General features: G+C 39.5%; 2 protein-coding genes across 2 annotated transcripts in view; one reads left to right on the top strand and one right to left on the bottom strand.

Moving 5' to 3' along the window:
- The window catches only part of LOC139938154 (uncharacterized), a 313018-nt gene that overhangs the window by 166165 nt on the left and 129704 nt on the right, over window positions 1–17149 (bottom strand). The window lies entirely within an intron of this gene.
- LOC139938935 (leucine-rich repeat-containing protein 43-like) lies at window positions 1465–16845 on the top strand. Its single transcript, XM_071934609.1, has 16 exons — window positions 1465–1712; window positions 2739–2793; window positions 3995–4188; window positions 5378–5488; window positions 7015–7148; window positions 7803–7923; window positions 8465–8582; window positions 9228–9304; window positions 9817–9978; window positions 10604–10691; window positions 10823–11091; window positions 12314–12454; window positions 12966–13190; window positions 13683–13764; window positions 14976–15091; window positions 15690–16845. The coding sequence occupies exons 1-16, from the start codon at window positions 1617–1619 to the stop codon at window positions 15801–15803; spliced, it is 2103 nt and encodes a 700-aa protein (XP_071790710.1). The 5' UTR covers window positions 1465–1616; the 3' UTR covers window positions 15804–16845.

Below are 17149 nucleotides of genomic sequence, written 5' to 3'. Positions count from 1 at the left end.
TTGGTTTGCATGTTGGTCATGATTTTGGATTATAATGTTCGATGTCCCTTTTAAAAGCCAAGGGCCTACCAACTAACCATCACTTACGAAATATACCCTGCTGATGTTGTCACAGCTCGTTTACCAGTTACAGGGCACGGGAAAACCATCACAATACAATAACAAACCTGTGAAAATTTGAACTCAATCGGTCGTCGAAGTTGTGGGAGAGAATATTGAAAGGGAAAAAACACCCATGTCGTACAAGTTGTATTTTAGTGAGAAAATAACTTATTTCTACGTTACTTCAAAAGGAGCCGTTTCTCACAATGTTATGAACCATCAACACTGTGCTCGTTACCAAGTAAGTTTTTATGCTAACAGTTTTTTTGAGTAGTTACCAATAGTGTCCAGTGCCTTTAAAGGAACTATACAGAATTGGTACGAGAAAAATCATCTAAGATCACATTGTAACTAATACGGTCTAGTGATAAGGATAGAAAACATCCCTTGAAATATTTCTGTCTGAAATTTCAAAATTTGATGAGAACTAAACAAAACTAATTTCCCGTTTGGAGTTTATCGCTCAGTGAGTGTTTTAATAAATAAAAATTAAATCGATGTCATGCTCAAAAAAATGTGTAATCGGTTTTCATTATTTTCTCGTGACCCAGATGGCCGATCGATATCAAACCTCTACAGGTTTATCAATTTTTTGTATGATGGAGTCGGCCTGCATACGGTGCTTACACTGCCAGCAACCGTTTTGTTAGCAAAAAAAAAACAATTCTGTAATGATCCTTTGAACGTATTGTAATGATTATTTTGCTTGATGCAGTCTGATTTCTGAGAATTAACTCTGCTGGTAGACTAGCTATATTTAGGGAGTTCGTCAGAATTCCTGTAAGTTCATGACATTTTGAACTCATGGAAATTGCCGAATGGCAAACGTATTTGTGCAATAAATCTCAAGCCTGTGTGATTAGACGCACCGAAATCTACTATTAGCATGATCAGTGCATGACAGTATTTTCAACGGTGTCCCAGGTCTGCCGGAGAATACTGTCCCCATGGGAACTGTTCAAAAGAGGGCGTTATCAGAAGAAATTTTTATACAGTTTGCCATTAGTGGTCAGGGCTGCGGCGCTTGAGTGGTGTGTGGGGGGTGGGGGGGTGGGGAGGGGGCAAACGGACTAGACTTAACAACAACTTGACTCAAGAGTCCCAATGCCGTGCCGCGCCAGAAAGGCGCGATGCTCTGCATTCCCCAACATGTACCAAGTAAGTTTTAAGTTAACAATTATTTTGAGTAATTATTACCAAAAGGGTCCAGTGCCTAGTTATAATGCACACCCTCACAGTCAGTCCGCACACTCTGTTGTCTAAACTCCCCCCTCCAGCCTCCGTTCACGCCCCGCCCCAAACTTACGATTAACCTGGTTCAGTTTTGACAATAGAGGGCAGTAGTACGTTGCTAAACAACACAAGCGATGAAGATAATTTTTAGAGCAGCTAGTGAAGGAGTGAAAACAGCTAGCCGAAACTTGACAGAAAGTGTGGTGTGAATGTTACAAAATTATTGGCACGCTGTCATATTTTAATTTTTTATATGAGCTAGACAGCATAATGAAGCAATCATGCCGGTAGCTATTGGAATCGACGCTTTCACTGCGTTTGAGAGGCAACTTAGAACATTATGTCTTACAGAATTTCCCTGCGGACGAGGATCTTGGGTATGTGAATGTCGAACAGGAAAAGTTCCTGCCACAACTTTTGCATTTTGATATAAGTAAAATAGTATCTAATTCACTCACATGAGATGTTCCGTTTTTTGTAAAAATGAGTGAACAAGTGGTGGCAGGATACTGATTCGCTGATATGTTTAATTAATAATTGCCATGATTGCTCTAGACTATATGGTTTAACCATGGAGGTAGTCTAATCCTACCTCCATGGTTTAACATGCATATTAGGCTATTTCAACATGAGAAAAATAACGAAAGTAACAGGACAGTAGTCAGTCATGTCAGTACAGTGTCACTGTCAGTGAAAAGAAAACTACAGTACAGTATTGTTCTACTTCTTGGCTCTGAAATAAAATACCAATGGTGGTAGGTGTTTATAGTTCAAATCCAAGTGCACAGAGCAAGCACCTAGCTAGACCCAGTTGAGTATCTGGGGCGGTGTACTCGAATTTCAAAAAAGGACTACAGCGTCCCAGTTACTGGGTCTAGCACTGAGCAAGCATCTTCTTCCATGGTTCCGAAGTAAACACCATAAACGTAGCCTCTATATGATCTACAGCTAATTCTGTTGGCTTACTCCTTCCAGTTGATACAAGGTTCGTTTCGCTATCAAGTATCATCATCATCTCCATGAATGAAACTTGAAAGTGGAAAAGTCTGGGTTTTTTTTTCGTCAAATGTAGTTCTAACTTCTAGGAGTAAATCTTGCTAATTTCAAATAAACACTTATAATGACTAACTCTTTGATATATCTAGTGACCCAGACACAAATTCTTTAGGAAATCATATTTAGAAAATGTACTAAATATTATGGTGTCATTAATAAAACAAATCATAATAATAGTGGCTTCTTATACACGTAGCACTCATCAGTGGTACTCCTAGAACTATGAGGTTCATTCCGCTAGACGATAGCAGAACGAACCTCATAGTTATAGGAGTAAAGCAGTGGCAGGTTGTTTTAATTTTACTTTCAACCTGGATTATTACTGGAATTTTGTTTATTCGTTTTAGCGCACCTTGAGTGACAAGAGTCTACCAGAATCACGTTTCACTACAACGCTGAAAGGTTTGTAATACAGTCCTGTCAAATCTCCGCTTGAAAGCGGATATCCGCTTTTTTCTTTATCAATATAAACCACAAGGGAAACTGACTGGGTAAATTTTGAAATGATTTTTTGGGGTTGAACAAAGAATTGACTTGAGTGGGATTCGAACCAACGACCTCCGGATTAACGTGCCGGCGCTCTACCAACTGAGCTATCTAGCCCTATATTGGCGGTGTCCCTATTTTTCAATATCTTTGTTCGGGGGTGCCAGTCAGAAGCCATACAACCGTTAACTGCCGTGTAGCCAGGGATCACACCCAAATAACGATACAACCTAGGAAGCGGCAGCTAGGGGATCTCCTTAAGGGGATGCGACTTTTTGTTTCAGATATCAATGTAAACCACAAGGGAAACTGGGTAAATTTTGGAATGAGTTTTTGGGTTGAACAAAGAATGGACTAGAGTGGGATTTGAACCAACGATCTCCGGATTTTTCTTTATCAGGTCGATTTTTTTTTTTTTTTTTTTTTCTTTTTTAAATCCCACCCTTATATAGGCTTGGCATGCCTTATAAGCTTCGCAACAATAATGTACAACTACAATAATGTGTGTTAAGCATTGGATTAATCGGGTGCCCCAATGTTAGCAGCGTAATGCGTGACGCGCGCTCACTTGTCGTTACACGATGTAGTGTTTGCAGCTCTTTTTTTAAGGGTCCACTCACATGCCTGGTAATAAGTTAGTTTGTAATTCGTCACCTTTTATGTGCTGTTCATGTTAAAGTTGCTGTGTCAGATTTTTGGCCTCAAACAATAAAAAATATATTTGTTTGAGTGAATGGTATTTCAAAGAGTATCACCCGCTCTAACGAAAAAAAAGTTTAACTTTTACTTTTAATGGACAGGAACCATGACAAAAATTTAAAACATTTCTTATAAAACACATTAGAATTGGTCACGTGATATATTGTCGGGACCCCGACAAAAACTAATTCTGAGCACTTTATTTCACTGCTACTAATAATTGGCGAACTTTTTCGAGCAATGGCTCAAATGAAAGCTTGTAACTTTCTCGACCCCTTTTAAAATACCTATTGAATTTTAAATCAAAATTTTTGGGTCAAATCGGCCAAAAATCTGACATAGCATCGTTAATGATTGTTTTGAATGTTGGGGACTTTTCACCAGGCATGGAAATACTTATCCTTTTGTGTTCTTGTAGATGTCGGAGCACATAAAGAGCAAGAGGAGACCCTCGAGGAGTTGATCTCCTCCACTTTCTCTCCGTACAGCGTCGACTACAGCTGGAGTTCAGAAGCCAAACAGCTACGAGACATCGCTGTTAAGAGTCCCTGGCTCATCAGCAATCAATTTATTCTGGATCACTTCAAGTCGCTCAGAATAGTGGACAAGAATGTAAGAAAATACTGTAACGTACTGCCAACGGGTCCTTGTTTGCTCTGCAGCCAAACGAAGACAGAAAAGAAATGAAATCAAACTCCGTTCAATATGAAACACACTGATTTATTTATTCTTTGAGAACAACTTGTTCAATGCTCACTCACTGAACTGAGCTGCTGGTCTCTCTATCACAACTTAATCATACACAATGCAAAGAGTCGGTTATCTTGGCTCTTGCCTTGGCTGCTGGCCAACAATTTTCCCGCTGGCGCGAAGACAACAGTCTATATATAGTCCATACTTCCGGTCCAATCTCTGGAAAGAGAGCGTTCTCACGCCGGCTTTAACAATACTTCATTGCACACAGACCACTGTAAAGATTAAGACACGTCTCTCGTTAGAGTGTAGAAATATTCTTCTTGCGATTCTCCCCAACTATTTTTAGAAAAATCGTAAGTTAAAAAAACAAGTTTATAAGTACAAACGTGGATTGAATTTTGTCACAAAATAGCTGTCCATTGTCCAAAGTACACAGACCACTGTCGGGGTTGTAGCTGGACCAACTTAAGTGGTTAGGAGCTATTAATCCAATTTGTTTAAGTCCACCAAGGGTGAGCGGGACAACAAAGTTATTCACATTTATTTATGGGGTCATCGTTGCTGAAGTGCAATCTTGTTGAAATCTGTCTCGGGGCAGTACAGTGAATTTTCCCCTGAGTGCGGTGCAAAATTTGTCAGTTCTGGGTGGGCCTGCCCGGCAGCGCCCTTCAAGGCTTTAACCTCGACCACTGCAAAGAAAAGATGATGTCTTAATGAAATGACGCTATATAAAAGCCCAGTGTATGTAAGTATGTATGTAACATCCTCTCGTGGGGGTGTATAAACATTCTTCCAGCAAAACAAAAAGGGTTGGTCAGTTGAGCTTCAGAAACTCATTGGTAACAATGAGATGATTATTTTGTTGTTAACCCTACAGTGATATCTGTTAAGCACTGTATGCTCAGTACTTAACCACAGGAAAATTACGCAGGTGGGATTTAAACCCATGACTTTTGCCTAGACCACCAAGCTAGCCCTATATCAGCAGTGGGCACCGCAACAATCAATAGCCACTTCGGTGTGGGTTAAAAAAATATATACATTCCCTGATACAATTAAACATGAATTATTATTTTGTTTGTATTTTGATTCCATTTTTATCAAGGTGCATAGAGTTGATGACGGTTTACTCAAGTTCAGGAATCTTGAAGAACTTACGTTGAGTGTGAATAAACTGAGAGCAGTTGACACCCGTAATATTCCAAGCACGCTAAAGGTAATGGGGTCGATGGTCGGAGGTCTTTTCCTACTCATGGACTTAACTGCACTGGACCCTTTCGGTTATTACTAAAAAAAGGTGTATTGCATAACAACTTACTTGGCATAGTGTTAGCCAGAGGGGTGTCTGGGTGTCTTTTGGACACCCTGTTTTTAATTTGGACACCCTGTTTCATCTTTCATTTACATGTAAATTTATTGTAGGTGAACAATTTGGACACCCAGTTTTAAAATTTCCAGCAAATTTGGACACCCTTTTACCAAATTCTGGCTAAAACCTTGTTACTTGGTACTGGCAATGGAGAGGTGTTGATAGTATAAAACATTGTGAGAAACGACTCCCTCTGGAGTGACGTAGATTTTGAGAAAGGTGATATCTCACTAAGATGCTTGAATTGGAAAAATTCTTCAGACTTGAAGCCTTTATCAGTGCAACAGTGGCATTATTTCTTTTGATATTCTCTTGCAACTTTAGTGACCAGTTAAGTCAAAAATTTGAGTCAAAAATTGTATGCATATGTTGGGATACATCAAGTGTGAATACTGGTCTTTGACAATTATTACCGAAGGTGCCCAGTGCCTTTAAAGTCACCTGGAAATAGAATTGTTTTTTCTTTCAAACATAAGAGTATATGCTTACGAACAATAAAACAATTTTTTTTAGTAATTGTTTGTCACGATTTATATGTTTAAAAAATATATAAAGTTGTTTGGGGGGCTGACTCCGCCTACCCCTTTTGTGACGTCAATCGAGGCAGACTTTGCCTGCAATGCGTATAGTAAACACACGTGCAAAGTACGTGTACGTCCAAGTCGTGAGTTGGTACATTTCAAAAAGTGTTTTTCTGCATTCAGCAGCAATACACCTGGTCAGCATTGCCTGAAAATTGCATTTTTTGAAACGAACAAACTCACGACTTGGTCCGGACATGTACTTTGCAATTGTGTTTACTCTACGCATTACAGGCAAAGTCTGCCTCGATTGACGTCACGAACAGCGCCCTCTCGGGTCAGGGTCTACTCTTAAATTTGTAAATAACATAAGAACTGATTTTTTAAAACCTTAGTTAACTGTTCATTCACATTCCACTCATCAAAACACATGTATTAGTGACAAAAGCTTTATTTTGAAAAAATACCACTTCCAGGTGACCTTAAGGATTTATGTTGCTTGTGCAATTTACTAGCTTTTGTAAGATTGATGGGGCCAGGGCTCTATTTCACAAAGCACTAAAGATTCAATTTAAGATGAGTTGTCGGTATTTCCACAGTGGTTGTATAATGACATCACACTTTGCTATTAAATAACTTAAGATCAATCCAAGCTCTTTGTGAAATCATGCCTTATAAAGTTCCATAAAGTTTATATTGTCGAAACTGGTGCCCCACTCAGTTTATGCTTTAGCATAGAATTTAATTGCTAAGCAGTATTTTCTGCTAAACAGCTTTATGAAGTTGGACCCAGTTTTCAACACTCTCTACTGCTATTTCCAACTTAACGGGTTTTTTTTTCACAATGCCTAGGTTTTGGAGCTTGTGGCCAATCAGATCAGTGATTTGGAACCGTTATGCAACAAGCCACCTCCCACTTTAAGTCATCTTGGCCTTGGTCTAAACAAGATCTCTGCTCTACATGACTACATGACGGGAACCTACTGGTAAGAAATTTTGTGATTATCAACTAATTTCACTATAAAGTTTTCACTATCTCTATGAGACTATCCACTATAGTCAAAGCATCTTGAGCAAGATGCTTTACTATAATTGCTTCTCTTCACCCAGGGGTATAAATGGGTACCTGCGAGGGTAGAGGTTGATATTGTGAATGAATATAAACTGGATATAAATTGTTGCCCAGGTTGTATACTCCTAAGGGAGCTGAGAAACATTAAAAAAGAGACGTTATTGGCCCGTTGACCAGGGCACTAATGTAAAGCGCATACGGTTATTGTGAAATGCGCTATATAAGAACTGTTATTATTATCTCTATGGGACTATCTACTATGAATTTTCCACTATCTCTATGTGATTTTCTACTATGTCTGTTTGACTATCCACTATATTCTATGTGACTATCTACTATGTCTATAAGACTATCCACTATCGCTACATGAACATCCACTACAGACTATCCACTTTGTTAGATAAGAAACTTGTCAATTTAAACCTGATGTATTTTAACAAGCTTCCTATTTTATCGTATTTCTTTTTTTAAGGTCAGCCCTTAGGTACTCTAAACAAACAAATCCCTACATTATTTCAAGGCTTAAATAACACACTGTTATTAAATTTCTTGTTTGTTCTGTTTCCAGGCCCGATCTATTATCTCTTGATCTGAGTCATAATAACCTTTGTGACCTCATCGAGGTCGTGCAGACGCTAGCAACGCTTCCCAAACTCAGGAATCTCGTCCTAATCGGTAACCCTCTTGCAGTAAGTGCATTCCTCTGGGGCTATTCAGAACAATCAGTGTTTAAAAATGTCAATATTTTTTTCACAAATCCTTTTGACCCACCCACCCCAATGTTTGTTTTAAAAAATATTGACAGACTAATAATATCGGGGTTGAGGAATTTTAGAATTGTATCTGAATTCAAACTTTTTAAGTCGGTCTAGTGATGAAGACCAGCTTTTATTTTTCCCTCTTGTGAAGAAATCCTGCTCTTCTGTCTACTTCTCTAGTGCTGAGGAAACTGTTCCTAAATACTTTGTGAAATTTTAACTTTAGGGGTTCCAAAACTAGGTAGAAGTGCCATCAGAGCATACTGATTGTTACATTGATTTGCCACCACTGTTTCTTTTCAGAACCAACACTACTCAAAGAGATTTACAGCCAGTGCTACGGCAAGCCTCACATGATGATACTCCCATCGTTCAAATACTAAAATCCTACTGAATTACAAAGTGTGCAACGTGTGTTAATTAAACTACAAATCAAACTAATAAACTGTTAACACTCTTTCATTCTTGATAGTTGATACCAGGCTATCGAGGTTTCATTATAGACAGCCTACGAAGTCTGTCCATTCTTGATGATATTGGGATCTCGGCAGATGAGAAACACCACTTCAAGGGTCTGGCCAGAAAAATAGGTGAGTGGTTTCTCCCACTATTTTCTCGATCTCATCACCCAAGCCATTTCAGCAATCTCCAGAGTAAATTTAATTAAATTCAATTCAACTCGACAATTACTTCCATATTATTGCAAATTGAACATACAGCTAATTAAAGAATGGTCTATTAAACGAAGAGGTAAAAGTAGAGAACAATTACAGATAAGCCAGTGGTCGCCAGACTGAGCTATCCAGCCCTATGTTGTCGGTCTCCCTATTAGTCAATATCTTTGTTCTTGGGTGCCAGTCAGAAGCCATGAAACGGTTTTAAGTGTTTTTTGTGGTGGCACGGTTGGCTTGTGCGTAAAGCGCTCGCCTCTCACCAAGGTGACCCCGGTTCGATTCCCGGTCGGGGCCATATGTGAGTTGAGTTGTGCGTTGGTTCTCTGCTGTGCCACGAGGGTTTTCCAGACTATCCGGTTTTCCTCCCTCGGGAAAAATCAAACACTTTCGATCTTGGCTGTGCTCCGTGGTCATAATGGGTTGATGTGGCTGGCAGCTGAATGCGCCCATGCATGCCTGCTTCTCAAAAACGTTGTAGCCGCGTCCTTCGCAACTCAGCTCTTAGCTGCGAGTAAGGATGATTAGCCCCCCAAACTATTAATATTCTTTTTGTTTTGACAGAATTTATTTTAGACGAGGCAAAGGTTACTGTCAAGGTTGGCATGGTGACAGGTATTCCAATGCCCCCGGAACTTCAGGTAAGGGGAACTTTTTTAGGCTTACATTTATGGGGATAAAGGCACTGGACACTTTTGGGAATTGTCAAAGACCACTTGGTGTATCCCAACATATGCATTAAATAAAAAACCTGTGAAAATATGGGCTCAATCGGTCAAAGAAGTTGCAAGAAAACAGTGAGAGAGAAAAGACTCTTGCTGCAAACATTTGTGTGCCTCAAGATGCATCAAATAGGCTTCAGGCATGTAGGACCTGAAATTTTTATTATTTGAGTGAGAAATTACCTATTTCTCAAAACTATGTTACTTCAGAGGGAGTTTCTCACATTGTTTTTATACTATCAACGGCACTCCATATCTCATTACCAAATAAGTTTTGATGCTAACAATTATTTTGAATAATTACCAATAGTGTCCACTGCCTTTAGAAGTTTCACTTTATTTTATACTAATTCATAGCGGATTTTAAATGAGACCTCAACGAGCATCAGAAACAAATAAATTTCCAGATGGCATCTTTTACTTTCCCGCAGGCCACCGAGGAACAGCCTGAGTTTCCCATTGTGACGCGTACCTACTATGTAGAGTGCATGTTCCTGGAGGATTTCCAGGCTAGGGTTTTGACAGCTCAGAGCAAAGATGTCGCATCGCTCTTGACTGATAAAGAGACAGGGGACTTGGAGAAGGATTCAGGGGTAAGTGTTTTATTTGTATTAATTCATTTGTTTATTTGATGACACATCCAATAGCACAATTAGCTCCAATAGGATGAATAGAAAACAAGAAGAAATGGAAAGATTTTAGATGTGGAAGGAAAACCCCAATGGGGAAAAACCCATTCTATCATGTAGGGACTGAAAACCCAATCCACATGCAATGCTCCGAGTCTGAGGTGGGATTCGAACCGGGGTCCACAGAGGTGAAAGGCAGGGAAAGAAACCACCGAGCCAACCTGAGAATCTCCCCCTTCCCCCCACCAAAAAAAAAATTGTAATTTTATGTACTGAGTCTGATGGAATCCCGAATCTGGGCCCAATTTCATAGAGCTGCTAAGCACAAAAATTTGCTTTTTGATAAAAACAGGATTACCAACCAAAATTCCAAGTGATTTTCAGGATAAGCAAACAACAGCTGAATACCAATAACAAGGAATATGCAACTGGAAATTTTGTTGGTAACCTTGTTTTTATCAAGGAAGAAATGTCATGCTAAGCAATTTTTTCCTGCTTAGCAGCTCTATGAAATTGGGCCCTGGTGACGAGTCTTAGTGCAGAATTTGGTACACTTTGTTGACTAACTCACTCCCTTATTGTTTTTTAGCCTCAGCTACCAAGTTCAGACGATGTCGTTGAGCAAACGGATAGTGATGAACAGCGCATCAATACTGTAGAACCAGTCACAAACCAAGGTAAATACATGTAGATACTTTAAAAACAATAACTATTTTTAAAAACCGCCAATCTTTCCTGAAGATGGAAGGCCTAAAACAGCAAAACCTTCATGCTAATATTTCTAAATCTTCCCTTCTAACTTCTTTAGATGGACCTGTCACAGAGGGAACATTTTTCACAGAAGCCGATGATGAAGACCAATCAGATCAGCAGCCACCCCCCTCAGCCAGTAATGGTACAGACCACTCAGGTTCACCACTGCCTCCATTAAAGCTAGTTCCATACCGAACAGAGGGGTTGCAATGGTCTGAGGAGGGCCTGGAATTCACCTGGGAGCACGAGTTGGTCATCGATGATTTGCCTGCGCTGAAGGAGTTTTTGAAGAGGGGAATGGCAATCACTGTAAAAGAAGACAAGGTGCAAGACTTACTCATACCAATATCTGATCAATATTCATGTCTTGTACTTGCTCTAAGTGATCATCTAGGACCAATTTGAAGGAGCGTTTAGCCACAGAATTCCCCACTTTGTGTTGTTTGTAATGTTCCACAAATGTATCTCACAAAATAGAACTTAAAGACACTGGACACTATTGGTAATTGTCGAACAGCAGTCTTCTCACTTGGTGTATCTCAACAAATGCCTAAAATAACAAACCTGTGAAAGTTTGAGCTCAATCGGTCATCGGAGTTGCGAGATAACTATGAAAGAAAAAACACCCTTGTCACACGAAGTTGTGTGCTTTCAGATGCTTGATTTCGAGACCTCAAGTTCTAAACTTGAGGTCTCGAAATCAAATTCGTGGAAAATTACTTCTTTCTCCAAAACTAGGTCACTTCAGAGGGAGCTGTTTCTCACAATGTTTTATACTATCAACCTCTCCCCATTACTCGTTACCAAGTAAGGTTTTATGCCAATAATTATTTGGAGTAATTACCAATAGTGTCTACTGCCTTTAAAGTTACATGCAGCAGTATGCAGCAGAAGAATTGGAATTTTTCATTCAGCGATCTAGCTTTAGCCATAGCCAAAGCCATCTTTTCAGATATAGCTTGAGGAGTTGCTGAAAGCTTGCAGATGGTAAACCATGGATAACCTTAAAGCCATTGGACCCTTTCGGTACAGAAAAAAAGTTCAAAGATTTTCAAATAACTTACAGGGTTTACAGAAGGTAGTGGTGAAAGACTTCTCTTTAAATATTATTCCATGAAATGCTTTTATTTTACTTTTTAAGAACAGTAAAACAATATCAATTCTCAATATCGAGAATTACGGATTTATTTTAAACACATTTCATGACACTGCGAAACGTGCGGATACAAGGGTGGGTTTTCCCGTTATTTTCTCCCGACTCCGACGTCCGATTGAGCCTAAATTTTCACAGGTTTGTTATTTTATATATAAGTTGTGATACACGAAGTGTGGGCCTTGGACAATACTGTTTACCGAAAGTGTCCAATGGCTTTAAACAACCTGACAAGGCTATCCTCGCGTAACTGCCTAGTTAATTTTGCATTCTTCCCTGATCTTGGGCCCCCTGTTTTCAACAAAAGTTTGCTACTTTATTCAAGAGTCAGTATTATTGCTGCATTTGATGTCTTCTCTTATTCACTGACCATTATACGATTGTTTTTATCAGGTGCTGTCCGTACCAGCAGAGGAGGGTGAAGAGAAGGCCAGTGAGGCAGGCAAGAAGGCAGAGAAGGGAGGAGCAGGAGGGGGACATGCCAAGTCAGCCAAAACCGGGAAGGATAGTAAAAACGAGAAAGAGAAACCCAAGGTAGGAGGAACTAAAGTCTCGGGTGTGTTTTGGCAGTTGTTACCTGTAACTTTTACGCTCATTGGCCAGTGATTCACCAATGGCAAATTCATCCGAAACTGTTGTTGGTCATGACCGCCAAAACACACCCCAGTGATTTTTAATGTTTTATAAGTTATATTGCAATAAAATAAAAGGTTTTCTTAGATCAGTTTACAATATTAGAGTTAAGGATACCTCTTTCTATCATAGTGACAACAATAATCATAAATTGGGGTTATGAACCAACGACCTCAGGATTATTGTGCCGGCGCTCTTCCAACTGAGCTATCTATATCTCTATGTTGGGGTCTCCCTATTTTTTCAATAATTTTGTTATTTTGTGCCAGTCGGAAGCCATACAGCCATTTAATGATCATATGGCTTCTGACTGGCACCCTCTGGAGGTCATTGGTTCAAATCCCGCTCCAGTAATGTTTTCTTTGTTCAAACCCAAACTAAAATTATTAACTCACCTCATGTATCTATCCAGGAAAAACCCGGAGGTGGAAAGGGGAAGAAGAAGAAGGAACCGGAGATAGAATTGATCCACTCGCCTCCAGAGGTGACCGTCCTAGGTCTGTACACTGTGGAGTTATCTAGCTTCATTGATGGGGAGTATAGCACTGAGGAGACATGTAGGTGTGTAGGAGGATCACTGGATGTAGGGGAGGAGGAGGAGGAGCAGAAAAAAGAGGAGGGCTCAGAGTCTAAGAAGGTAAGAAAAATACATATCACTGAAGGTTATAACTCGATTATGCCAGCATTTGAATTACCCTTTTTGGGATCTAATAAAGATCATTGTGTTGTATTATTATCTCGGTTATCAAAAACCTAGATAGATCACAGATTGTTTTTTACACTGTCCGCAAAAAAAGTACTGGTTGGCAATGCTTTAACATTGCATGAGTGCTAGTCATGTTTATTTAAAGAACTGGTTGGTGTCGACCAGCCAGTTTAACGTAGTCACAACACTGGTATTCAGATGTTATGTTTTGTATTTAGTGTACAAAGCATTTACTTGCCCAAATAAATAGGGCATCTTCAAGGATGTCCAACAGTTTTTCAGGCCATCCAAAAATAAAATTGGGCGTTTGATTATGAAATGCTGGAATGTGTGTAAATATTCCCTTTTTCATGACAGCTCTCATTTAATCTGTAATTGAGTTATGAAAAACTAAAGAGTAATTGTTACTTTTTTTATTTGTAGGACAAAAAGAAGAAAAAGGAAAGTGGAGACACCTCAAAGGCCAAGAAAGGAAAAGAAGTAAAAGATAAAGACAAAGACAAGGGTAGGTATAAATAATTAAAAGAACATTTTCTGAATCTTTCCCAACATAACCAACAAAAGGCAAAGCAGCCATAAGTGACATTAAGCAGACAGAGTGAAGTAGCTTGACTGGTCCCCTGTCTTTATGGGCAAGGATAAAGACAGGCACTGGTTCTACAGAACCAGTGATTTCATTGGATACAATAATTTCATCGGATAAAAGGTGCAGTGACGTAAGCTTTCTGTATCTGTGCTTTGATTGGTCTGAGGTGATGTTTGATTGGTCGGCTGCCTTTTCGGTCATCTGCATGCAGCATGCATAATGTTTGTGTGGATACATGTATATATAGACAAATCCAGGCACGCAACGGGCACACAGTTATTGAGCACTGGGCACCACTGTGGTGTCTTCAATGCCTAGTTTGTGCACAAAAAGACACCGCAGTTGGTAATTTTTTAATAGAGACCGCTACCAATTTTGTTTCGTCGGATTGGTCTATAGATTTGACTTTGAATCTCCATGTGAAATGTAGTAGTAGTGGCCATTGCCCGACACGGGCATTCATCGCCAAATCTTGAAGTAGCTACGAGCTCTCCTCTCAAGGTCCTTTCGTCTCCGTTCGGTGTCATAATTGGTGCAGGCTTTCGTTGTGTAGGCTCTCCAGGTTATTCTGTCTGATGCCAGGTTACACTTAGACTTGATTCAAGTCCCATTCTCGTGTGAGAGGTCCCTAAGCTATTACCTCAACTTACTATAAAACAATCCATAGCATACAGTACAGTGCGCGCTCGCCGTCAAAATGTGGTCCCGAGAATGGGACTTGACGAGGTCGTTTCTTACTCTGCACATTGTTATTGGAGTGCAGAGCATCACAAAACAGTAGTTTCCTGGGGATGGCACGGGATTGGGACTTGAGTCAAGTCTAGGTTACACTAGGTGGAAAGGGAGGATGTCCTCTTGAGTCTCCTTCTGAACACGTCCTTGTAACGCAGAAAGCAATGTCCTGCACGCCTAGTGGAATGAGTTGGAGGTCAAAGGTGTATTTGGAAGGATCCTGATGTAGACTCAAGGCAGGTTTCTGGCGTATAAATCACGCGCCTCAAAGTGTTACGTCAAAGGGTCAGGCTGTGGAGTGGGTGGCATTACAAAAAAACTGCTCTCACAGAAATACTTCAGATTTGTGCACTAAGGTGGTGACGATTGTTCTAATCTTTCTAAATTTTACCATTTAGGCAAGAAAACCGGCAAACCTGATAAGAAAGATTCTAAGATGAAGAGGTCTGAATCGCAGCTCAGCGAGGATGAGGATGTACAGACTCCGCCCCCTCCCCTCACCGTACATCTCCAGGTAAAATTCTGCTTTGTTGTATTATCCCTGTCCCCCATTACAGTAAGCCATTTCAATATCCCCATCCCTATCATTTGAAGTTAGACTCCGCCCTAAAAATCAGTACTTTCCCCAAGTCCTGTGTAAAAAATAATCCAGAGCCATATTACTCCGGTGACCAGATTCTAACTCGCATAACTCCACCCCACCCCCCTCTCAGTACAGTGTTTAAAGTGTCTGTTTATTGTTTAATTTCATGTATTGAAACTAAATTTGTTGTACAAGAACATGTTGGTGATTTTTATAAATAACTGGAAACAAATATTTGGTTATAAATTTTACCAATACAAGTTAACAGATACAAATTATTGGCCAACTATCACTGGATATCTTTGTGCTGATTTTGAATGTCCGAGGCAATTTACTGGCAACCTCAAAGAAGAAAAGGGATTCTAGTTTGAATTTTTTTTCTTGGTGATGGTAAAATATTCCTTGAAAAATGTATCCAGTGCTTCCAAAGTGGTCTCGCAGCATGCACTGCGGTAGTTTTTTTTTGCCTGTAAAAGTTGCCCCATGTGACAAGGCCCTTAGACTCATGTCTTTGTAATTGCATCTCCAGGTTGATCTTCATCGGTGGCTGACGGCGAGAGATTCCATTCCTAAACCCAAAGAAGTTCAGAAACCACCGGAAGAGGATGGAGGGAAGAGTGAGGCTGGAGGTCAGACGTTGTAGGAGATTAAATGCTTAGTGGTCTGCTAAGCAGCAAGAAGTAACAAATTATTAGTGCTAAGTGATGACAAAGATTCTGGACAGAAGCACGCCCGGTTCATTCTTCCTGCCAATGCAAAATGAATTTTGGCGTCACAGTCCTGTTTTTGCTGCACATTTCAACAGATGCGAATTATTCGTTTGTGACTTCAAAATTTGCCTTTGCAGGAAGTATCAACCAGGCTTAACTCGAAAAAATTCATATTGAGAAAAACAAGCGCTGAGAAATGCTGGTGTCTTTAAACGGGATGAAAGTGTAAAAAGAAGCCAAGATGAGACATGTTTGTTGTGTTCACATCCATCCATACATGTAGTATACCATAGAAACTTAAAAATGTGAAAAGCACCTTCAATTGATCATGAAATGATCTTATACTTAAAAAAAAAAAAAATCAAACTGGGTTGTTATGCCAAGGAAGGGCCAAATTTCATAAAGCTGTTGGAGCAGAATTTTCTTTTGCAAATTTCTTTGCTCAGCAAAAGAATAGTGTGGTACCAGCTGCAACAATGTAAACTATATTGCATTTTGGCCGGTACCTGTTTCTGCAAAGCAATATTTTATTTTTCTGTGCAACAGAGACAAGTGTGGAATAAAGTGAGAATTTGAAAAAGTCACTAGGGGTAAGCCTTGCATTTTTGTCAAAAATGGGTTGATATTTTATAGTAAGCCTTGCATTGTTGTCAACAAATATTTGAAATCTTAAAAAGGGTTAGTTTCTGTCAAGACTGAAAGGTGGAATAAAAATACAGTATGCCCCCAAAATATTTGTTCCCTTCTTAATGCAATCTATCTTAGATATTTTGACCAGAAAATATATAGAAATTAGTGGTTGATAATCCATCAAATGAAGAGGTTAAGTCTTAATTCTCATATATTTTATAAAAAATGTAAATATTTTTTGTAAATATGATTGTTCTATATGACACCCTAGAAAGGCACAGTGTAAGATATCACGTAGGTATTTTTGGTGAATAAAGCATTCGTGAGACTAATAAAATTTGTGAGTATCCTCGCACTTTTGTCCAATTTAGTTGAAATCAGACAAAATCACCAAAGGGTAAGCCTCACACTTTTCTCCAAAATTTGCCGACCTACCAAGTCTCACACATTAGGCGTGAGACTCACGCATTTGGGCTCTGTCTCAAGCTCACACGCACAGCAACCATTTTCTCACGCATTGGGGCCAGACCGGAAAAAAAATTAAAATTATTGCCATGCATTGCTAAATCGCGCTTGTGTGTACCAAAAACGCAATCTACAATGTTTGCACAATCTTCAGATTGCACGCAGTTTATCAGAATCATCATTT

Source organism: Asterias amurensis, chromosome 6, assembly GCF_032118995.1.
Source record: "Asterias amurensis chromosome 6, ASM3211899v1".
Classification (NCBI taxonomy): domain Eukaryota; kingdom Metazoa; phylum Echinodermata; class Asteroidea; order Forcipulatida; family Asteriidae; genus Asterias; species Asterias amurensis.
The sequence above is the reverse complement of the archived record's forward strand: the minus strand, read 5'-3'. Positions and strand labels throughout refer to the sequence as shown.